The sequence below is a fragment of the Hoplias malabaricus genome, chromosome 17 (genome assembly GCF_029633855.1).
Source record: "Hoplias malabaricus isolate fHopMal1 chromosome 17, fHopMal1.hap1, whole genome shotgun sequence".
In the NCBI taxonomy this organism is placed as follows: domain Eukaryota; kingdom Metazoa; phylum Chordata; class Actinopteri; order Characiformes; family Erythrinidae; genus Hoplias; species Hoplias malabaricus.
Window position 1 is genome coordinate 19568465 of NC_089816.1, and position 24686 is coordinate 19593150.

Sequence of the window (24686 nt, forward strand, 5' to 3'; positions counted from 1 at the left end):
TTAATCAAGCGCTAATTTAATAAAGTGATAAATCAATAGTTAATGTGCTCCTCTTGCTCCACCTCGTAGATGTAAAGTGATTTACAATGTATAGTGTATTTTCTTTCAGTGTTGGTGCAGACAGATTAAAACCATAGTAATTATTAACCAAAGTCCTTTATTAAATATTTCCTAGAAGGTAGAACTCAGCTGAAAATACAACTGTACAAAGCTAATTTATCTTTCATTCTCATTACAAAACAAAGATACAGAGCGTCTTGGATGCAAAGCAGTGAACAGCACCCCCTTATGAAGTACTTCCTTAATGCCAGTAAATGAGTGGCGCCACCTTATGGAGAATGTTAGCCAACAGTGCGAGTGTGAGTGAGTATGTCGGTGAGTGAGTTAAAATCCTGCTCCATGAAGTGTTTCACATCTGGAAACGTGAGCAAATACTGCATTCATTCAAGTCCAGAGATATCACAGAGTCTTCAGTGAAGGTGTTCTGTGGTCATCAGCGTGACATCATCCTCACAAACTCTACAGAGGACAAAGGAGAAACAGGTGAGAAACAGCGCTCCTCAGTTCAGTTTCATGTTTAACTTTTCTGAAAAAACTCATCTTTCTAAACTAATTTATGAGAAAGTAAAGGTACTCAAGGTACACACACATTAAGGCCCCATTCACGTGTATCCGGATTATTTTGTTCATGAAACCTGATGTTTCCATAGACGCTCTCCAAGGAGGAGATATTTGAGAAAGATTTTTGAGGAGGTTTTTTTTTTGTCAAAGCAGAGGAAACGCTCACAGATGACACAAGGTGATCCGCCCTGGTGTGTTTCAGTTTACATTAGCAGAACGTATTCCGAATGGGTGTGTGTGTTTTGAAAGAGAGAGAGAGAGAGAGAGAGAGACTGACTGTCATTACAAGAAGTCTGACAGAAAATAAAGAGAAAGAAAAGTTTTTTAAAGAAAAAAACTCTTTTAAAAACCTCTGGATACATGTGAATCCCAGAGAGATTATGTACCTTCACAAAACTCATTTTATTCACATTAACCCACTGTCTTACCATTTCATTTGCCGTGGTTTCTAGATCCTGGGACCCTGGACAGAACATTACACACACAATATTTCAATCCTGCCTCAGCTCCCTCCTGACTCCACCCCTTGGTAATTACACACACCTGCAGCTACTCAAAGCCTCACTGGCTGTTTCTCAACAGAAAGAAGACAATGGACTTGTGTTGTTGAGTAAAACAATCTTAGAAAGTCACCTTACAAGAGCGAATTTGTGAAGCTGCTGAGAAAGATGGGATTTTTTGGTCCATTTCACAAACCAATGCTTCCTTGTTTTTTGGGCGGGTCAAGAACAACCCCTGGGTGCTTTAACCATTCGTGTTTGTGTTCTTGAATTCTGGAATGGAAGCTGTGCAGGGATGATGCCAATGAGAAACAAGGATGTAAGGATACTCCAGAACTCATACAGAGAATCAGATATGGTTTCTTCCATCTGGGAACTTGGACTGAACTATTCCAGGGAATCTGTTTCAGCTCACTCGTGCTTCCGGGCCTAGACTATTACACACCTCAAATGTAGCTCATATATGACATAATTCCATATAAATCCCACTGGCTGTGAAGAGTAAATAACAGCTATATTTGTGTTTAAGGCTTTTCTAACCATTCAAATGAAACCGACCTTCAAAGTCCACCTGTCCGTCTCCGTTGAGGTCCACATCTTGGATGATCTCGTCGATCTCCCCGGTTTTCAGCTGTTCTCCCATCAGTTTCTTCATGGCTTCCCTCAGCTCAGTGATACTGATCTGACCGTCACCGTTCGAGTCAAACTGCACATCAGCACAACACAGACAAATCCACGTTCAGAAATAGGGACAGGGACGTTCAGGACAGGGACCTGGTGTCTCTGTGGGTGATGAACGTGTGCGTTTACCTCTTTGAAGGCATCCCGTAACTCTTTGACACCAATCATATCTGCAGTTTCCGCCAGCATTTTAGGCCCCATCAGCTGCACAAAGTCCTCAAAGTCGATTTTACCCCCGCCTGCAGAGCACATGTTCACTCAGGGACAGCAGTGTATGGCAGTACGTGTTAATGTAATGGACCTAGCCGAGGGCAAGGGCACTGTGACTCTGCGTTGTTCCCCCGTCCTCTTTGTTTAGTTAGTGGACGATTGTGTAACATGCGAGTGAGGATCGAAGTGTGTGAGGGTGGGTTATAAACAGGTATCAAAGCAGAGGCTTTAATTGATAAACCCCCTCCACATCAATGTTGCTTTAGAACCTGTGCTTTGCTCTAACACACATCTCAACACACAGTTCTGCTAAGTTTAAACTTGTTTGAGCAAAGTTTCATTCTTCTGTATTATTAAATCCGACCATCAACCCTCAGGTTAAAATTGTGTGTAATGAAGTGGGCCTGTTAAGATCTTAGGTGTACATCTCCAAAGGGGGTGTCTACAAAACCCATTCGCTCATCCAGGCCACACAAGCTAAAGGTTGTGTAATAAAGGGCGACCATACTTCCTCTTTTTCCTATGTCCTATTTTGGGACCTAAATCCTAAATCTCAAATACTGTCTTTGGCTCATTTTGTCTACAGTAGGCATTAATTTTGTGTGATTTTGGATTGATCTCGCCATCTCACAGCAACATTGGTGGGTCACATACATGCCCTTCACACCAGCTTTGGTCAAACGCTGGTTATTAAAAGCTTATTTTTTTTATTATTGTTTAAGGACAAACGTTGAATGGAAAGGAATACGTTTATCTGGCCATAAAGACATGTGTTATTTGCCAAGTCAAGTCAAATTTATTTGTAGAAAGTGAGAATTAAAACAAAATGAATATCCCCAGGTGAGCAAGCCAAAGGTGACAGTGGCAGGAAAAAGGAAAAAAGGAATCCTGGGAAGGAATGAAATTGTTTAGGTATTACAGTTCAGTCACATAGTTGCATGATTATGGATGCATTTGTTAACTATTTACCCTACCCTCAGCCCCCAACTCCCCCGGCTCCCCAGAACCCAACCTCCAACCTCCAACCCAGTGTGGGCCTCGGTTTGCCCCGCGCCACTATCCTGCCCCAAGTCTCATTCTTTTTGAAAACTGAAATATGGTCACACTATGTAATATTTAGTCTATGAATATCTGTATGTGTCCAAACAAATGTTTATTCTAGGATAAAGTTTTTCATCTCACAATAACATTATCCTATGCAAATGTACCAAAAAAGTATCAGAAACCCTCCTAAAACAACTGAAATTTTGATTAGCTGAGTCTGCTGGTGTAAAACTGCAGCTCTGCTGAGTTATTATTGGACTATATTTAAATATTAAAATGTGGCGCTCAGGATTTAGGATCCTCTCAGGAATTAGATGTAGATGTGTATCCGTATGTTTCTGATTGCTGGCGTCACTCACAGATTTGCTGACTCAGCTCGATGAGCTCCATCTCCGTCGGCATGTACCCCATCGTCCTCATGCACTCGCCCAGGTCCCTGCAGTTGATGTAGCCTTTGTTCCTGTCAAACTCCTTGAAGGCCTCACGCAGCTCTACACACATACAGTCTGTGATTCGGGTGCGTTTAAGGAATCAGAGACACTCATTCTGTTAATCGTATGCAATAACAAAAATTCATTCTGAAGAGGATGCTTTTTTGCAAATACCTTCTATTTCCTCAGGCCGGAGATCCCTGTCCTGTCACATGTGAGAAAACACACAGACAAACACCACATTTAGACACATTTCTGCAGCATTACCACTCTCTCTCTCCGCCTCCATCTCTCAATCCCACATCCATCAGCTCTGAGATTAACCATGTACAGAGATGAGAGGTGAGTGGGTTAAGGAGGTTAAAAAGGAGAGGATGAACATGTGGATGAGTGAGGGTCCAGTACGAGACACCACCAACATTTCCAACCATAACATGCATTAGTCAGGAGTTCAACACTGTGGCTAGATTACTGAGGAGGGTGCTGCACGGAAATGACACAGATAAAAAGATTTAGGAGCTTTAGCTTGAGGAAGACCCTTAAAAACACACACACAAACATCACTGGACATCACCCACAGCTGATTCTCTTCCTGGAGTTACAGGTTTATTTATAATACCCAATAATATCTATGAATATATTACATACGAAACCCTCACACTCTCACACTCTCGTCCACTCTGCCCTCAGTGGATTACTGTGGATTGAGCCCAGGCTCAAAAACTGTGGGTTAATACTTTAGTCTTTAGGGTCTTGGTTAACATTTCCTTGCTGTCCACTCAGCACGTTTTAAGTGTGAAAACAGTGACTGAACCTAATCTGGTACCAAATACCTGGCCCTCGTGACAAGGGTGGATATGGGCCAGACCCGTGCCAGTCCGGAACCAACTGAACAGGAGAGATTTCAGGATGAAGCTGGGTACTCAGATAAAGATGACTGTTCAGGGCATGAGAGAATGCTCCACAAAAGTGTTGATGAAGATGGGGATGGTTGAAATGGTTTGCGATGTCAGGGAAAGTGTTTGTTCTTTACGTACGAGTCGCTTGCAAGCGAAGCCCTGCCTCAGGAAGATGCATGCAGGACCCACGATGTTGTGCAGCAGAGTGCAGTTGTGGACCAGAGCACTGAGAGGCTGCTTAAACTCAGAGTTTAACTCCTCGTCTTCATCGGCCTCCAGCTGCAGAGATCCCACCCCACTCCCCTCAGACACGCCCTTCAGGTGGAGCCACACAGCAGTTTTACACTCTCAGGAAAAGGAGAAATGTGTTTTTCTTGATGCTACGTCGCTTAATAATATAACTAATACACAGTTTTGTAAAAATATGTCACACCTCATGAAAATGTTTCCAGATACACACCCACTGCTTGTTTATTAAAGACTACAGCACGGCTATATCATCAGCTCTCGGTCTTGACCTGTTTCTGAATGCAAACACGACGCTTCTCAAACTGATCCTTACCTTCTTTATTTTGTGTCTCATTGCTGGACTGGTGCAGTTTCCCATTCTTCGGTTTCTCACAGTTCCTTCCTGCTTTTCTGTTTCTTTTTCTCTCTTTTCTTGTCTCTCTATGTCCTGAGTTTAAACACTGGGAGAGTGGATTGACTCTGAGCTTCACTCATATCCCTCATACTCAATTTAAAAAATGCCCTTAAAGTCAAACGATGCTCATTCGTCTCTGATTTAATCAAGTGATCATTATAATGAAGGCATCATCACTGACTTGACTTTAAAAAAAAGCCTCAAAACAACCTGCATTTTCTAGTCAAAGCATTTCACTCCTCCTCTCTTCTTCTTCAACAACATTCTAATGTTTTACGCCTTTTCCGTCATCCCCCATGTCATCCCTCTCTTTCTGCTCTTACTAAAGCCAGCACTGCCTGCAAATGACTTTTACAGACTGGATGAGCGGGGGGCAGAGAGAGAGAGGGAGAGAGAGAGAGAGAATGAGAGAGAGAAAGTGATTGAAAGGGAGTGGAGAAGGAGGGGCAGAATGAGTATTAGACGAAGAAATCAGAGCCTTTTTAATCCCACATTTCAGATTAAAGACACAGTGATGGACAGTGTGGGAGAGAGAGAGAGAGAGAGAGAGAGAGAGCGAGCGAGAGAGAGAGAGAGAGAGAGAGAGAGAGAGAGAGAGAGAGAGAGAGAGAGAGAGAGAACAACTAAGAGGTAGCAAAGTAAAAGTAGAAAACAAAGAATGAGAGAGAGAAATGAGGAACGAAATAAAAGAAGGAATGAATTTTACCTGAAACAATATTGTATTGACTCAGATGTTCAGGGCAAAGTGGGGCATCTAAGTTACAGGCTGTGAGAGACAAAGACAGAGTGAGAGAAACAGACAGAGACAGACAGACATTGAGTGATGAAATAAAGCATGTTTGGTGTAGGGAACACACCCAAAGCTCCTCCACACTCCACACCATATAAAGCCCCTGCGCTTCACCTCCTTCTCCTCTATGACTGCTTTCTCCTGTCGACTGACGGGGTCCGGATTCACCCCCACCCCGCACACACACACACACACACACACCAGCCTCCTCAGAGTTAATCTCCCCTGCCTCAGACTCATGTTTGGTGTGATCCATTTGCTCAAACAGATAAATATACAGATGGACTGAAGGATTCAGAGTATCACTTTATCATGGTGCTGTTGGAGATGGCTGGCTATTTTTGTACACGTTTGTGTGTGTGCGTGCATGTGTGTATGTGTGTGTGCGGCTCCTGATCTTCTCTGTGTTCATGTATTAATCCTAATGTAATCATGCAGCACTGTGCAGAAACGTATCAAACCTTGACCTAAAGGCTCCGCTTTTATTTGAGTGAAACCCACCTTCTATTAGTCAGCCCGAGCTATAATCCACAATAATCCACTGTTCCCACCCACCACAATCTGACACACACACACACACACACACACACACATTTAATATTCACATTTTACTGTAGTTAGTGTATGGTGGCCATTATGAACTACCCAGGTACTGTGCAGTGTACTGTATGCAGTGTAAGAATAGGAATATAAGGTTTCTGAACACCAAATACAGGTGATATACTTCTTAATGTGTGTGTGTGTGTGTGTGTGTGTGTGTACCACATTAAAATGAAATTAGGCCTGTATCCATGAGCAAAAATAACAGACCACCTGGAGTTAGTTTAATGTCCAGTGATAGTCCAAGCTGTTTGTTTTCCAGGGTCAGAAAGTTAAGTGACACCCACAGTTAAGTGTCCTGGAGGTTGTGGGTTCGAGTCCCGCTCCGGGTGACTGTCTCTGAGGAGTGTGGTGTGTTCTCCCTGTGTCTGCGTGGGTTTCCTCCGGGTGACTGTCTGTGAGGAGTGTGGTGTGTTCTCCCTGTGTCTGCGTGGGTTTCCTCCGGATGACTGTCTGTGAGGAGTGTGGTGTGTTCTCTCTGTGTCTGTGTGGATTTCCTCCGGGTGACTGTCTGTGAGGAGTGTGGTGTGTTCTCCCTGTGTCTGCGTGGGTTTCCTCCGGGTGCTCCAGTTTCCTCCCATGCTCCAAAAACACACGTTGGCAGGTGGATTGGAGACTCAAACGTGTCCGTAGGTGTGAATGTGTGAGTGAATGTGTGAGTGTGTGTCACCCTGTGAAGGGCTGACGCCCCTCCAGAGTGTGTTCCCGCCTTGCACCCAGTGATTCCGGGTAGACTCCGAACCCACCGCCACCCTGAACTGGATAAGGGTCACAGACAATGAATGAATGAATGAATGAATTATTAAGTCATTGATTTAGCTTCATAGAGCTTCTTTAAGACGCACTCACTTTGGACAATGATGTTCAGCTTTACTCTCACAACTCCACTGTCCTTTGAAAAGTATGACCTGAAATGGGACGCTTTGGAGCAGTTGCACATGAGCGTAAGCTCACAGCCTCAGTGGCAGTTGTCTAAAAGGGAATAATGCACCGAGGACTGAGCCATGGAGCAGTAGAGAGTTACCTGGAGAGATACTATAGAGATCATTTTACCCAGTTCCTTTGGGAGGAGTTGGAGTGGGGTTTGTGACCCAGAGATAACCATCCAACATTAGCTCTTCATCTCAATGATGTTTTTTGTGGTGGAATGCCATCAAATCCTTACAGAAATGTTCTAACACTGAATGTAAAGCCTTTCCAGGAGTGTAGAAAATGTTAAAACAGGGACACATAGTACTTGTTGATACCCTTCATTTAAAAAAAAATTTGGACACAGCCAAAAGACACATTTTTCCCAGAGGAACGCCCCCCAGCTATTAAACACACTTGACTTTGGGTTTGCTTTATCCTACTAACTGAGAGAGTCCTGCTTTGTTCAAAAACAATAAACAAAGCACCTGTCGTTGAGGCTGGTCATTACCTGAATAAACTGGGTCACAGCCACAGAACAATACTGAAGCGCAGCACTCAAGGTTGAAAGCGACGAAGGCTTGCCACCAGCTCATGTTCAAGACTCAATACATCAGGGACCAAGGTGAAGAGTTTCGTCACAGTGATTAGGTAACAGTAACCCATACACCCACAACACACTCTCATATTTCACCCTCCGATACACTCTGAAAATTACACACACACACTAGTGACCCATGGCTGTGCTTTGTTTCAAAGTTTCTTTCTAAAAGTCTGTCTTTTTGCTTAATATTAAAAGCATTAATCATCAGAACGAATGGCCTGAAAGCCCCACATCTCCCACTTAGTCAAAGCTCACTCCAGCTTTCTCTTGTTTGCAGAAATTACACCAGTCCCTTGAGATACAGTAATTCAAGTTGTTTATATTGTGTGCATAACAAGAGAAACATCATCAAGAGAAAATATCTAAAACCTCGCACCAACACACACTAAAGGTGCTTTTCCATAACATGGTCCCTACTCTGCTCTACTGCACTCTACTGGGCTTTTCCACTCCTCCACCAGGTAAATCAGGTCCTGGTTCTGGAAGTGGGTTCTTGTTTAGTGGCTGTTCTCTCGTGGTTCAGAGCAAGCCGAGTAGGGACTAAACCATGGTGTGTAAACCTTGCAGAGCGCTGATTGTCCAGAGAGAGTTGACACTCTACGACATGCAACGCAGACAACCAGCACCAACTCTCCATCTGTAAAATCTCCAGCTGCAGCAGAGATCACATTTGTTTTTATCCGACTCACGATGGCAGCTCGTAAAATTACGTATTTTGAAGAGGTTCAAACGCTCTTTGGATCGGTGGCCGATGAAAGAATCCAGCGAGAGCTGAACGCTGCAACAAGGAAGGAACAAACTCTACTGATCTGTCTGAACTGATGACGGAGCTGTGTTCAGTCCCGAACAACAACAACAACACACTAATACACCATGAGTAAACACAGCTTAACGTTACCGCCACCGTTGTTGTGAAAAGGAGGCTATCAATTTAAGCAGATTAACAGATAGATTACAGCCTGTAATTGTTGAACTAAACAGTGCTCCTGAGAGAAAACAGATTTCAGATATAAAATAAACAATTTTTGTTCCATAACAAAAAATTTTTTGCTCTGACATCTTTACGCAGTTTTTTTTTTCTCTATGAAAGATAACAGCACCACAAAGATAACAGCAGGTGTCTGAGTGACACCAGGTCAGAGATAAGATGCCTAAACACTAGCAGGCTGCATCTTTGTCTCGCAGTGTTACCTTCCCCAGCTGGGATTGTCTTACACGCCACTGTAATCATTCAATATTGACATCATATCAGCAGCCAGGAGGGAAACCCAACCTCAAACAGTCACCTTCCTGGAAGAGGCTGCACCCCATGAATATTTTATTGCTTTAGGGACAAGCTAATAAACTATTTTTAGCACTTAGCATCATCAAATTGTGGCCTCGTCGAAACTGATCCCATCCAATCATTCGAAATGGCCTCCTTCAGGCAGGAGACGATCTGTCTGAGTGTAATTGGAGACACAGTCGTAAGAAAAGCCACTTGACAGATGTAGTGGCATTTACAAGTCTATGCAAAAGTCAGAGACCATTTCATGCAGAACCACTGGAGCTCAGCAGGTCTGGGTCAGTTCTGGGGGAGATCTCCTCCTCCCAGAAAAGCTTGGGGGGTGCTGATTCATTCATTGATTCATTCATTCATTATCTGTAACCCTTATCCAGTTCAGAGCAGTGGTGGGTCCGGAGCCTACCTGGAATCACTGGGCACAAGGTGGGTACACGTCCTGGAGGGGATGCCAGTCTTTCACAGGGCTACACACACTCACACATTCACTTACACACTCACACCTACAGACACTTTTGAGTCTCCAATCCACCTACCAAAGTGTGTTTTTGGAGCATTGGAGGAAACCAGAGCACCCGTAGGACACCACGCCGACACAGGGAGAACACACCACACTCCTCACAGACAGTCACCTGGAGGAAACCCACGCAGACACAGGGAGAACACACCACACTCCCCACAGACAGTCATCCGGAGGAAACCCATGCAGACACAGGGAGAACACACCACACTCCTCACAGACAGTCACCCGGAGCGGGACTCAAACCCACAACCTCCAGCACCCTGCAGCTGTGACAGAGAAACTACCTGCTGCTCCACCGTGAGGCCCCTATAAGTAATTGAATCTGAATTTTGAATATTTAAATCATATTTCAGATTATAAAAATTCTGATTAAAAAAATTTAGATTAAAAAAATACAGACCCATAAAGTCTAAAAAATTATGAGGTTTGCTTTTCCTGAGAAGCCCGCTAGTTGACCTCTGGCCTAGGTTTGTATTTTTGTGATTTGAATTTTTTTAGACTTAAAATTAGAATTTTTTAGTTGTGTTTAAACAAATGGTGCTCAAGTCTTTGGACACATCGGTGATTCTGTCTGTTCAGGACTGAAGGTGAATTTGAGTGTGTAATAATTAAGACAAAACCTCACGAGGTCATTTCAGAATACACAGCTGAATGTGTTTGTCTAGGTTTGGAATTAGATTTAGATTTTTATCACTGTGCTCTCAAATGAGAGCAGAGGGACTGAAGTGTTTCCACAGTGAGGTACATCCAGTGTTCACTAGGCTGCATATCTCTTGCATAAGCCTTTAGGCGTCGACATCTATAAAGCATCTTTTAACTGTGGGGCACAAAGGAATTGCAGCAAAGGGAGCAGGTGAGAAGGATGACTGTTTTAAAAGGTTTTACATAACCCGGTGTTTTCTTATTTTTCACTAATTCAGTAACGCTGGTTTATTTATTTTTATAATAATGAGCAGCGTGAGGTGAGAAATGCACCATCATGGCGTTTAGGGGCGGACCCCTGGATGAGGAGAGAAACCCCCAGAGCACATTTATTTTAGCTTATATAGCCTTATGACGACTGGATGTCCCAGATTTTGGGTTATATTATATTGTGTTTTTTATAAGAATATATTTTATGCTGCTGGCTCAGGTGTCCCAACTACTTGGTATTTTCTGGACAATAAATATATCAGAGTTTTAAAATATTACTGTTGATTAATGTCTGCTTCAAAATATCGTGAGAATACATAAACACTCCGTGTTCTTACTTTACCAAAAACCGAGTCCACAATGGGCACCAGGTCCACGTCCTCTTTCTCCTGCTGTTCCTCCAATTCATTCCCAGCCTCTTCATCTTCGTCTTCGTCCTCATCTCCTCGTCTCTCCGTGGCTGAGGCCTCACCCTTCCTCTGCCGTCTTTTAGGCTTCGCGCTGCTGCTGAAGGCCTCCACCACACCCATCTCAAGCTGTCTCCTCTGCTTCTCCACCTTCTTCTTTATCGCTGCCTGAACCTGCCGCAATCAGGAAGCAGGGCTTATTAAAGTTATCAGCAAGAAATGCAGAGATACTACAAACCTTAGCACACTCAAACATCTGATTCAGTTTAAGGCAGTTGCGCATCCTCGGGTAATGTCTGCTTTGACTTTCTCCTTTATTTCCTTTTAAACTTGTATACTGACTTCTGCTGAGCTTTAGGTTCAGGGCAGTAGTCACTGAATATAACTTTGGATTTCAGTTTTCCCACATTAACTAGACTTCAGTATCCAGACTCTTCACTTTTAATTAGCGAAGGGGATGGGACTAAAGTATAAATTGTAGCTAATGTCTGTGAAATTTTCGTCTTCCTTATTCGCAGGACCAGACGTTGCAGCAGAAGTTTATGGAGTAGTTTAAACTCAATCCTCATTCACGTGCAACATACCCAGATAGCAATGAACATTTGGCACAAATGTGGCACATCTGCATTTCTTTCATGGCCCACATTTGGTCTCGAATCATGGTGTTGACTCAGGGAAAGGCTGGCTGCCTCAATACAGCCTCAGTTATTAGGTGTGTTGTGGCCAAATGAGATGCAGCTAACCGAGCAAACCAAGATGCATCTAACACAACACGTACTGTAACCCAAGTCCAGCACTGCTCTGGACACCTGGCCCACACAGCACTCCCCAGCACTGTAACTGAGCAGGACGTGCCAAAAGCGAGACAGAAACTATGCTATCAGTTTTGTCACCACACAGTGCTCAGGGCAGTTCAACTCATACAAAGCTACAGAGAAAAAGGCACTGCCGCCTCACAACAGTCAGCACCACACCAAGACTGTCCCCATCAGATAACAGAACCCAAAGTTTTCAGTGCTGGCACGTCCGGAGAGTGTCTCTTACAGAACTTAATGTCACTCTATTAAAGGAACATGAGCTCTTGGTGCTGATAGTCCAGAAGTTGTGGGTTATGACAGAACCTGAGCACTTAGTATTAACACAGCACAAGCCTTCAGTAACTATACAGCCCTCTTACACTGGATAGACTTAGATCAGCTGCTGATATCACTGCTTTTATTTGTCAATAATGTAAATACTGATACATATATTAAAGGAGCCAGTGCATCACACTGAACTGAACAATCCAACTTTGTGTGTTTACTTCAGTGCACTGGAAAGCACTCTGGAAATTACTGTAATTGTGTTTCATATAATCTGACAGTCATTTAAAGAGCAATTCAGAGGTTACCAATGAGCATTTAGTCTGCAGATTAAAAACAAAGTCTGACAACAGGAAAAGCTGTGGATTTCTCCTTTAAGGAGGAGATGATAATAATAATTTTGTGAAGGACAGGGTACCTGTTTAGCCGTCCTCTCCGGCGGCGCCGTCATCCCGGCAGCACTACCTCCCCCTGCTGCTGATCCCTCTCGAATGATCATGAACATCCCTGTAACTATCCGCTCGTCCTGTTCTCTCTCTCTCTCTCTCTCTCTGTAAGCTAACACCTGTCCTCCCCCTCCCTCTCTCTGAAGCTTTTTCACTGAAGTGTCTTCTCACTGTCTTTCTTTAGATAAACCTGCTAAATCTGTTATAAAATATCCTCAAAATTTAAGTCAGTCCATGTGCTCTTGTCCTTGTGGTTTCCTGCAGTTTTGACTTCTTTCAAAACATAAAAACATAAAATTAAATCAAATTTCGCAGCAAGAATTTGCCATTTCTATGTATTCTATCGCCTGTATTCTATTCTGTTCAGTCTCTCTCTATATATATATATATAGATTATTTCAGTCCTTCCAGCTCTATAAGTCTTTTCTCCTTTATCTTCTGTTACTTCTGTTGTCCTCTCAGCCTCTCCCTCTCTCTCTCCATCTGTCCATCTCCTCCTCTCTGTCCAGGTGCGTGTGTTTTATCCCTCAGACCCAAGGGACTGAAGGATACAGTGTCTGTTCCTCGAGTTCTTTACTTCTCTCTGGTGACATGGTATCCATCAGATACGTCCTTCTCACTTTCCTTATCTTTGACTCTCCTTCTTTCTGCATGGACGAGGTGCAGGTGGTGGTCAGACACTTTGTACTTCCACTGACCTTCAGACCAGGTGAGACCAGGAGTCGCTGAATCAGTGAATGGAATAAAGCTTTAAGCATAAAGACAAAAAAATGTGAACTAAACCTCAGATGGTGCTGGAGCTGTGGCATCAAAGCGTTTATGACGACTGACGCTTGTTGGAAGAAGCTGTTAATGATATTAATGTTTCATTCAGACTTTCTCTTTACACAAATAATACATAAGAATACTCTTATTATATACTTAAAGTCCTAATTTGTTCACTTTGTCGTATTCTTTAATTAATTTGCCCATTTTTGTCTCATACTTTTAATTTAATCATTTGCCTCAGATGATTTTACCTGATTAAATGAATGATGTTCTGAGTTCTGAGTAATGTTCTGTGTGATGTTCTGAGCGATGTTCTGAGCGATGTTCTGAGTTCTGTGTGATGTTCTGAGTGATGTTCTGGTCTGAGCTGAGCCCTTGTTCTCTTGGCTGTGAAGGGCCTTAGTGAAAGACCTCATTGGACTACAGAACAGTAAAGAAGACTGAAGAAGTGTGTAACTGCATGTCCTTCACTTCTCAAAGCGATTGAATTACTACACACTGAAAGAAGAAGAAAAGGAGAAGTAGAGAGGGATAGCGAGGAGAAGGTAATGAGAGAAAGAGTCTGTGAGTACAGGAGATGCTTGAAAGACAGAAACAGGAGCTGGTAACGTGGCCAGGCTCTCATGTTAATTGACTGTGTTGATGATTTGAGTGAGAATGGTGCGTGCTGGGAATATCAGCGTTGCACTCGACTGGAATTGAAGTGGTTAATGATAAAGGCCTTTTCAGTAACGATGGACAAACTTTGTTCTGTTTGATGTGAAGGACACTGACCTGCTGTTGTGAAGAACATTGTTTTCACTGGTGTATTTTTATTGTGCATATTGTGCATCTCTACATATTTGTGTCAATCTATTTTTTAAATGTTTTTAAAGCAGCTGAAGGTGTTACTACAGTATGGTACACTCTTAAAAATAAAAGTGCTATAAAGGGTTCTTTGAGCGATGCCATAGGACCACTTTTGTTTCCATAAAGAACCATTTTTGCTGATTCATTTAAAAGGGTAAAGAACCTGTTGAGTGTTATATTTTTAAACTTTTAAAAGGTTCTTCACACTCTCTCACATTTCTTAACCAAAAGTTTCTGCCCAATCAAAAGTAAGAAATATGCCTGAAATGAGTGTGGCCCACCCTTCATTTCCAAAGGAATGACAGCACTTGAGCAAACCACAACGAGGGCAACACAAACACCACATCAGGGCCTCACCAGAGGTCACGCGTTGGGCTACTTTTGTCTCATTTGCCATGTCCGGTGCTGCCCTATCTCTGCCAGAAGAGGTTGTGACATGTGGCCAACAATGGACCATCAGCAGCATGTCTCCGTCAGAAGTGGCCCATATCACAGTCTCTGGAATTCCTCATATTTTATTTCTGTTTTAGCTGATTATACTGCAGCACTTTGGTTCAGTGTCTGGATTATTTCTGCCTGCATTAGGGATCTCAGACGCAGTTCTAGGAAAGCGGGTGATGCAATCAAACCTGCTTTAGTGTTTTTGAGGATGTTTTTTGGTTGTTTTATTGAAGTCACACTGTTGAACAGAAACTTTAAGCAGCCGTTAAACTGGATTAAGTGAGTGACAGGATTATTTCCTGCGCCAGGTTAAGGGCAGTGAGATTATATCAGGACCCAGGCATCTCTGACAGGTGAACTGTCTCGTTGGGATGAATTAAACATTTCAGGAACATAATCTACCACAGCCTTCTCTTCTCAAACCTCAAACCTCTGAAAGAGAAATAGAGAGAGAGAGAGAGAGAGAGAGAGAGAGAGAGAGAGACAGAGAGAGACACAGAGAGAGACAAAGAAAGAAACACAGAGAGAGAGACAGAGAGAGACGGAGAGAGAGACAGAGAGACAGAGGGACAGAGAGAGACAGAGGGACAGAGAGACAGAGGGACAGAGAGAGACAGAGACTGAGGGAGAGAGAGAGACAGAGACAGAAGGAGAGAGAGAGACAGAGGGAGAGAGAGCGACAGAGATATAGAGACATAGAGAGACAGAGGGAGAGAGAGCGACAGAGATATAGAGACATAGAGAGACAGAGGGACAAAGAGAGAGACAGAGAGAGACAGAGAGAGAGACAGAGACAGAGAAAGACAGAGAGAGAAAGAGACAGAGGGACAGAGAGAGACAGAGACAGAGGGACAGAGAGAGACAGAGACAGAGGGACAGAGAAAAAGAGAGAGACAGAGACAGGTACAGAGAGAAAAGAGAGAGACAGAGACAGGTACAGAGAGAGAGAAAGAGAGAGAGAGAGAGAGAGAGAGAGAGAGAGAGAGAGAGAGAGAGAGAGAGAGACAGAGAAAGACACTGAGGGACAGAGAGAGAGAGAGAGAGTCAGAGGGACAGAGAGAAAGACAGAGTCAGAGGGACAGAGAGAAACAGAGGGACAGAGAGAAACAGAGAGACAGGGACAGAGAGAAACAGAGAGACAGGGACAGAGAGAAACAGAGAGACAGAGACAGAGAGAGAGAGAGATGGACAGAGCGAGAAGCACATGCTCTGGTGGATGATGAGCAAAGCTCAAACTTCCATCTTAAACACACAACTCCACCTTAACATACATATCAAAACATGTGTTTTCTCTGTCTCATGGTCATTTTGGTCCAGATTGAACTCTTTTAGGAGGATTTCTATTGGTGCCTTCAACATGAAAAAATGTAACAGATGCTTTTTTCAAATTCCATGAAAAGGCATAAAGGTTTTGATTTGACAGCGTTGACTCATACCGTCCAGTTGCTTATATCAACCTCAGTTGGACAAAACACACTACCTCTCTCATCAAGAAAGCACAGTAGCGCCTCCACTTCCTGCGAAGGCTGCGGAGGGCACATTTCTCCCCTCCTGTCCTCACCACCTTCTATAGGGGCACCATTGAGAGCATCCTGACTTGCAGCCTCCCTGTCTGGTATGGTAACAGTACAGCTGCAGACCAGAAGTCTCTCCAGAGAGTGGTGAGAACAGCAGAGAGAATCATCAGTACCCTACTCCCATTCATACACCAGCTGCACCAGTCACACTGTCTCAGCAGAGCCACAAGGATAGTCAAGGATCCTACCCACCCTGCACACGGACTATTCAAGCTTCTGCCCTCTGGGAAGCGTTACCGCAGCATTCAGTGTAAGACTGCCAGACTCTGCAAGAGCTTCATCCCTCAGGCCATCAAACTTTTGAACTGTAAAAGCTCACACAATACACACTGACAATTAAAATAAAAAACTCATCACCCTTATCTTGATATAAATCCATGTATACTATGTATACTACAGACGTGCAATATCTGATGTGCAATATGTTCATATTTTATACAGCAAAACTTACATTCATTTATTTACCTGATGTGCAATATTTTCTGCTTCATATGTATATTACATTCTATGCGTATACCTATTTATTATACACACTGCCATTCCTTGATGCTATTATATAATTTCATAGATATGGTGCCTTATTCTGTGTAGTTTTATTGTCTACAGTTGATTGTGAGTATGTCTATTTAAATTACGTGTTGTCTTATTTTGCATAGCACATTGGAGTTTAGAGAAACGGAATCTCGTTTAGCGGTGCACTGCTGTGTGTTGTCTAAATGACAATAAAGTTCACTTTGACTTTGACTTGACTTTTGACTCTTTCACAGCTAACGTTTTAGGTTATTCTCTTTGTGCTTTAACGCTTTACGCTGTTTACTGAATGACTCTGAACTGATAAACTGTGCCATATCTCTCAGGTCAACCATAAGGAAGCAGGAAAAAAACCCACAATACTGAACTACTCTATTCAAGAAGCTTTGAGATCGACGTCCTGCCATAAATTTCTCCACCATTGACACACTGAACATGAGGAAGAGTTTGGATCAGTAAACTACTTTACCTTCACAGTGGAACCTTTCCTGAAAAACAAAAAAACCCTCCAGCTGCTATATTACTTATCTATAATGATAGATAACGTAGAAACATTTTATTCTAAGCAGTTCTGAATCTTTTTATTGGTCCATTCAGCATGAGACGTTCACAAAGCCACCCAGAAATAGACTTCAGAATGTGTATCATGTTGCTGAGTGAGTGAGAGAGTGAGGGAGTGATAGTACGTGAGTGAGTTCGAGTATGGGTGAGTGTGTGTTAGTAAGTGTGTATGTACGAGTGTGTTAATAATCAAGAGACTAGCGAGTTATTTGTGTTGTTTATTTGTGTTGATGAGTGTGTTATTACGTGAATAAGTGATTATGTTAATATTTGAGTGAGAGAGTGAATGAGTGAGTTAATTAGTGAGAATGTGGCTTAATTTGTTCCATGTGGTGCTTCATAACTTAAAAAGATGCTTCAGTTGAAATTTTAAAAAATTGCTGTAAAGCAGTTTAAATACTGTTTGGAGCCTTTGATTAGTTTATGGCCCAGTGTGTGTTGCCTGGGTATTTTGCAGATGCCACAGTTTGTCAGAAGCAGCGCAGGCGCAATGTTGGTTCTGTAAGAGGTCATACAACTACTTTTAATGTTTTATTGACCCAGGGAGCATTGCTGCTTCTGTACACCAGGGTTTCTTCGCTTCTCGTGGAACAATCATAGCTATTCAAAAGAGAGGAATGTTTTGGTTTAGCAAACTTTACGGCTGTCTTGATTTAGGCCTTCAGACAGGTTTGGAAGAGATGAGGAAAGCTGGTTTTAGATTTCAGTGTGTTTATTGGACATGGAAACTAAAAAAATGTAAAAAACTAGTGAAACAACTGAAAAAAAAAAAATTGCAAAAAAGCAGCATTGTTTCGTCCAGGTTTAAAAAAAAATCTGCAAAATCAACCAAATAATCCCATAAATTGCTGCAGGAGAGAGGGGGGGGGGTAGGAGACAAGGAGATAAGAGAAGAATAAGAGAAAGAGAGATGAGAGTGGGAGAGGACAGAGTGAATAAAGAGAGAGTTAGTGTAGGTGTAATCCGTTACATTCTCATTTCTGTAATACTGAACCGATGCTCTGCATACTTCAGTATTTCTTAATAACACTCAATGCTGAGGCAGAGACTAACAAGGGAGCTCACTAGGAACTGGGACACACCCTTTAAAAAGATCTGTCTAAAGCCCATAACACACTAAATTACCCCAGCGCAGGGAACAGGACACGGGGAGAGCTTACAATTTCCTTATTTTCAATGTCAAAGCCCAGTTTATGGTACTGTGATATAGAATACATTTAAATGATGAGCTTATCTTCATCACTTCTGTTAATGCTTGAACTCAACTGTATTAATTATTCCTTTAAAAATTAATTAAACTTTAGAGTAAAATATGTTTTATTCAGTGCAGGGAGCAAGGGACCAGTTAGTCTTATTATTAATGTAAATTATGTTAAATGTTTGAACATCAGTTTCTATGTTGGCGGGACAACACAGAATGATAATAATAATAATAATAATAATAATAATAATAATAATGTTACACTCACATTTTGCCGATATCAGAAACACAAAAAACACCACTATCCAGTAGGATAGCAGTAGGATATCCAGTAGTAGCAGAGGGTTCCCCACATTTTCATTTTGAATTTCATCACCCTGAAAACACACATATTCATCAACAGCAATAAATTTACACATATTTGTAAAATAGTCATGGGGTTTATCTTTAATCTCATCTTTAAGGAAAATATGGGATTTTTCTAGTGGTATGTATCCTGCTACAATATCCAAGGATTTTAGATATTTTCACTCTATCTCATCAGATTAGTGTGACTAGGGGCTTTTATTTTGACAGGATTCGCTAGCAGTAGTGTTAGCTCAGATCCTCTTATCAAAATAAAAGTACCCAAACACAGTGATAGATTAAAACACTATTTCATCCTTGACTGCTTTAAATTTAGAGTAAATCATGATTTTAGTGTTTTTAGTGTTGATTGAAAAATAAATTGTTAAATTATTTTAATGTATAATAATCACATATTTCCACAAGCACTTTATTTTATTTAACTTTACAGAAAAGAAACTCTGAAAAATTGTTGCAGTATATATGTTTTAAAAAGTTGCAGTATACATGTTAAAGAATCAGTAGACTGTTTCTTTTTTTAGAACAATTTTTGGAAAGAAACCTGTGTTTTATTATTATTTTATGTTGTTGTTATTGTTGTTGTTTTTGTTTTGAGACTAAAAACTCACAGGTTAACTGATAAACATCTGAAAGTCTGAGTAATATGTTCCAAAAATCTCTCTAAAGTAAGTTTAAATTCAGTGAAGTGTAGCTTTGTGAATACTAACGGAGTATAAAAAACGGAAGTTTCGTATGTGTTTAATAGTGCTAGTGGTATCACTGTGTTGTTTTGTAATTTGTTCAACTATTCATGTGTTTACCTCCACTTGTCCTGTGGCTGCATCTGTGAAACCATCCAATACCTGACCCAGTTCTGGACACTCTATTTTGATTCTCTGTGTGTTTGTCTCCAAATTAATTCTATTTCTTCCTTCCATCTGCACAAAAACATGACCCACAGCTCGCTAAGCCACACAAAGCTGACACACAATACAATGTAGTGATGTGCACTTAATAGACAATATTTAAGCTAAATATAACTGTTCTGTAGCATGTGTAGAGCCACTGAATATTTAATAATGCGAATAAAATATTTTCATAATTTAACTCATAAAATCATAACAGTCATTCATTGTCTGTAACCGCTTATCCAGTTCAGGGTGGCGGTGGGTCCAGAGCACCCGGAGGAAACCCACGCAGACACAGGGAGAACACAACACACTCCTCACAGACAGTCACCCAGAGGAAACCCATGCGGACACAGGTAGAACACACCACACTCCTCACAGACAGTCACCCAGAGGAAACACACGCAGACACAGGGAGAACACCACACTCCTCACAGACAGTCACCCCGAGGAAACCTACACAGACACAGGGAGAAAACACCACACTCCTCACAGACAGTCACCCGGAGGTAACCCACGCAGACACAGAGAGAACACACCACACTCCTCACAGACAGTCACCTGGAGGAAACCCACGCAGACACAGGGAGAACACACCACACTAATAGTGCTAGTGGTATCACTGTGTTGTTTTGTAATTCGTTCAACTATTCAAGTGTTTACCTCCACTTGTCCTGTGCCTGCATCTATGAAACCATCCGGTACCTGACCCAGTTCTGGACACTCTCTTTTGATTCTCTGTGTGTTTGTCTCCAAATTAATTCTATTTCTTCCTTCCATCTGCACAAAAACATGACCCACAGCTCGCTAAGCCACACAAAGCTGACACACAATACAATGTAGTGATGTGCACTTAATAGACAATATTTAAGCTAAATATAACTGTTCTGTAGCATGTGTAGAGCCACTGAATATTTAATAATGCGAATAAAATATTTTCATAATTTAACTCATAAAATCATAACAGTCATTCATTGTCTGTAACCGCTTATCCAGTTCAGGGTGGCGGTGGGTCCAGAGCACCCGGAGGAAACCCACGCAGACACAGGGAGAACACAACACACTCCTCACAGACAGTCACCCAGAGGAAACCCATGCGGACACAGGTAGAACACACCACACTCCTCACAGACAGTCACCCAGAGGAAACACACGCAGACACAGGGAGAACACCACACTCCTCACAGACAGTCACCCCGAGGAAACCTACACAGACACAGGGAGAAAACACCACACTCCTCACAGACAGTCACCCGGAGGTAACCCACGCAGACACAGAGAGAACACACCACACTCCTCACAGACAGTCACCTGGAGGAAACCCACGCAGACACAGGGAGAACACACCACACTAATAGTGCTAGTGGTATCACTGTGTTGTTTTGTAATTCGTTCAACTATTCAAGTGTTTACCTCCACTTGTCCTGTGCCTGCATCTATGAAACCATCCGGTACCTGACCCAGTTCTGGACACTCTCTTTTGATTCTCTGTGTGTTCGTCTCCAAATTAATTCTATTTCCTTCCTTCCATCTGCACAAAAACATGACCCACAGCTCACTAAGCCACACAAAGCTGACACACAATACATTGTAGTGATGTGCACTTAACAGACAATATTTAAGCTCAATGTAACATTTCTGTAGCATGTGTAGAGCCACTGAATATTTAATAATGCTAATAAAATATTTTCATAATTTAACTCATAAAATCATAATAGTCATTCATTGTCTGTAACCGCTTATCCAATTCAGGGTGGCGGTGGGTCCAGAGCACCTGAAGGAAACCCACGCAGACACAGGGAGAACACACCACACTCCTCACAGACAGTCACCTGGAGGAAATCCACACAGGCACAGGGAGAACACACCACACTCCTCACAGTCACCCAGAGGAAACCCACGAGGACACAGGGAGAACACACCACACTCCTCACAGATAGTCACCCGGAGGAAACCCACGCAGACACAGGGAGAACACACCACACTCCTCACAGTCACCCAGAGGAAACCCACACAGACACAGGGAGAAAACACCACACTCCTCACAGACAGTCACCCGGAGGAAACCCACACAGACACAGGGAGAACACACCACACTCCTCACAGACAGTCACCCGGAGGAAACCCACACAGACACAGGGAGAAAACACCACACTCCTCGCAGACTGTCACCCGGAGGAAACCCACGCAGACACAGGGAGAGCACACCACACTTACGTTTTGACCTTGGCACCTCCAGGAGCAGCTGATCAGCTGACGTGAGGCACCGAGCAGAGACATGGGGATGTAGCAGCTCAGTGAGGTAAGGTGGGGCGTGTCCATTTAAAGATTTATAAACAAATAAGAGAATCTTAAAATGTACTCTAAAATGCACATGCAACCAGTGGAGAGAGGCCAGAATAGGAATTATATGTTCCCTCTTACAGGAACCCGTTAAAAGTCGGGCAGCAGCATTTTGTACCAATTACAGACGTCTGAGGGAGGACTGGCTGACTCCAAAATACAGTGCATTGCAGTAATCCAGCCGGGATGTGAAGGCATGGATTACTGTTTGAAAGTGCCCATGTGGGAGAAATGGCTTCACCTTTGTCAGTTGCCTCAGGTGGAAAAAGTTGGACTTAACTACTGTGCCTATTTGGCTGTCCAATTTAAAATCACTGTCCTTCTTAAAACACAAATTTAAGATAGTTGGCTTCACATACAAAGTCCATTCCATCCATCCATTATCTGTAACCGCTTATCCAATTTAGGGTCGCGGGGGGTCCAGAGCCTACCTGGAATCATCGGGCGCAAGGCGGGAATACACCCTGGAGGGGACGCCAGTCCTTCACAGGGCAACACAGACACACACACACACACGGACACTTTCGAGTCGCCAATCCACCTGCAACGTGTGGTTTTGGACTGTGGGAAGAAACCGGAGCACCCGGAGGAAACCCACGCGGACAACACACCAACTCCTCACAGACAGTCACCCGGAGCTGGAATCGAACCCACAACCTCCAGGCCCCTGGAGCTGTGTGACTGCGACACTACCTGCTGCGCCCAAATCAAGTGGAGGGGTTTTACAAGGACCACTGGGACCAAACACCATCACTTCTGTTTTGTTTTCATTAAAATGTAAAAAACTTTTTTTATGTCTTTAATGTCATTGAGACATAACAAAAGTGGTTTAATCGAGAAAGCATCATCGAGAAACCCACGCAGACTTAGAGAGAACACACTACACTCCTCACAGACAGTCACCCGGAGGAAATCCAAGCAGACACAGGAAGAACACACCACACTCCTCACGGACAGTCACCCGGAGCAGGACTTAAACCTGGAGCTGTGACACAGACTCTATCTGTTGCGCCAAATATGCTGCCCAAAATCATAACACCAGATACCAAATATTAGGAATAACTTGCCTGGATTTCTGAATATTTTCTCTGTTACCTGTAGGTAATTTTGAATAAAGTAGCATTCAACCCTCCTCCCAAAGCCATTCCCTCACACAGAAGAAGGTACACTTCTGAACTACAGTTGAAGAAGCATTTAAAAAATGTACATATAAATCTATTTTAAAAATATTTTTAAAAGGCTTGTAAAATGAATTATCTCCTGCAGTTTTAAAGATGCACTCTGCTATTTCACCCGAAAGCCCGTCAGTGTTATTGTAGTTCCCTATAGCCACCAGAGGTTGAGCATTATTTATGTTCCAAGGTTTGTGGACAACTGTTGCTTTACTGCGTGTCATCTGTTACATCTGAACAATGTGGCAAACACTAGTGGACAGCTGCTTTGCCTGTGTGTCTTCTGAAATTAATATAATTGAAGTATTAAGTAATATATTAAATATAAATCAGCATGAACTTACATTATTACCGTTAGCTGATAGCCACACTTAGCCAAGGACACGATGGTCAAATTAAAGTTACTCCGTTTTTGCCCAAACAAGTTACCCTCATAGAAAATAATACAATATCAACTGAATTACAAAACCATTTTAATATGTGTTTAATACTTAATTCTCATCCAAACATGAAATACAGACCTAAAGTAGGTATCTAGCTATCTAGCTACATTTTTGAGTGATGTAATGCAAAATGGGCCTCACGTCACGTCAGTTTAACTCAAAGTTGAACTGGTGATGTCCTAAAAATCAGAAATCAAGATATAAAGAAATATCAGAAATCAATAATAAACAGAACTATGAAGGAATGTAGAGAATAAAACGACGAATACTACTCATTTCAAACGACAAGAACCGTTGAATAAACCGATTCGGATTCTGAATCTCCTCTTTATTTGCAGAATGTATGTCAAAAAGAACCGACTTACGAACCGACTCTGCAACGAGCCTGTTCATCAATGAAGAAGCAGACTTGGATCGGTGACGTTTGGTTCTGAGGCCTTTTGCTCGTTGACTTCCAGGAGTTCTTTTACAGGGTAAAAGTTTCAGATTAAACACGATTTAGTTATTTATTTTTCACATAAATCCACAAAACATTCCCAATCCACATATTAATAAATAGTCAAATATGACATGGAATTATGTTGTAAAGATTTGTAAAGAACATTTAATCATTCACAAGGCAAATTAATCTTAAAAATATATATAATAAACGTCTTTTCAATACAATATACAGAACGTACAAAATAGTTTTATTCATTGATCTGCGCTAATTAAAAAAAATTAAAGGCAGCTTATTTCTTTAATCCCATAGAACCTGTTAATAATATTTTTACAGCACTATTCTTCGCTATATATAGTTATTATTATTATTATTATTATTCAGTGAATGTATTGCTTGTTGAACCTTTTTTGCAACATTTCAAAATGTATAAAACTAATATAATAAATTCAAATAATAGTGTGAATATAGGAATGGTTTAATAAAAAGGAAAACTATGCAGTGTGTCTGAATATCTGGGAATA

The 24686-nt window shown here is 42.1% G+C and overlaps 1 protein-coding gene across 5 annotated transcripts; it reads right to left on the minus strand.

Moving 5' to 3' along the window:
- Nucleotides 1-182: 182 nt before the first annotated feature.
- On the minus strand, nt 183-23970 carry cabp2b (calcium binding protein 2b). 5 transcript variants are annotated; one of them, XM_066649604.1, is made up of 13 exons: nt 23865-23944; nt 23625-23710; nt 21179-21296; nt 20429-20545; nt 19679-19795; nt 18781-18889; nt 16412-16533; nt 10988-11230; nt 3662-3692; nt 3416-3547; nt 1932-2041; nt 1680-1827; nt 183-519 (listed from the first exon to the last, which is right to left on the minus strand). In XM_066649604.1, the coding sequence occupies exons 8-13, from the start codon at nt 11177-11179 to the stop codon at nt 494-496; spliced, it is 639 nt and encodes a 212-aa protein (XP_066505701.1). In that variant the 5' UTR covers nt 11180-11230; nt 16412-16533; nt 18781-18889; nt 19679-19795; nt 20429-20545; nt 21179-21296; nt 23625-23710; nt 23865-23944; the 3' UTR covers nt 183-493. The 5 variants fall into 5 exon arrangements, with proteins under 5 accessions (XP_066505701.1, XP_066505702.1, XP_066505699.1 ...); XM_066649605.1 differs by lacking the exons at nt 21179-21296; nt 23625-23710 and having other exon boundaries at nt 23802-23970; XM_066649602.1 differs by lacking the exons at nt 21179-21296; nt 23865-23944 and having other exon boundaries at nt 23625-23760.
- Nucleotides 23971-24686: the final 716 nt, after the last annotated feature.

Coding starts and splice junctions, on each gene's coding strand:
- cabp2b (XM_066649601.1), bottom strand. CDS start 12,643: ATGTTCATGATCATTCGAGAGGGATCAGCAGCAGGGGGAGGTAGTGCT. Junction 11,231..12,556: donor CGGAGAGGACGGCTAAACAG/GTACCCTGTCCT, acceptor TGATTGCGGCAG/GTTCAGGCAGCGATAAAGAA. Junction 520..1,679: donor CGGACAGGTGGACTTTGAAG/GTCGGTTTCATT, acceptor TGTCCTCTGTAG/AGTTTGTGAGGATGATGTCA.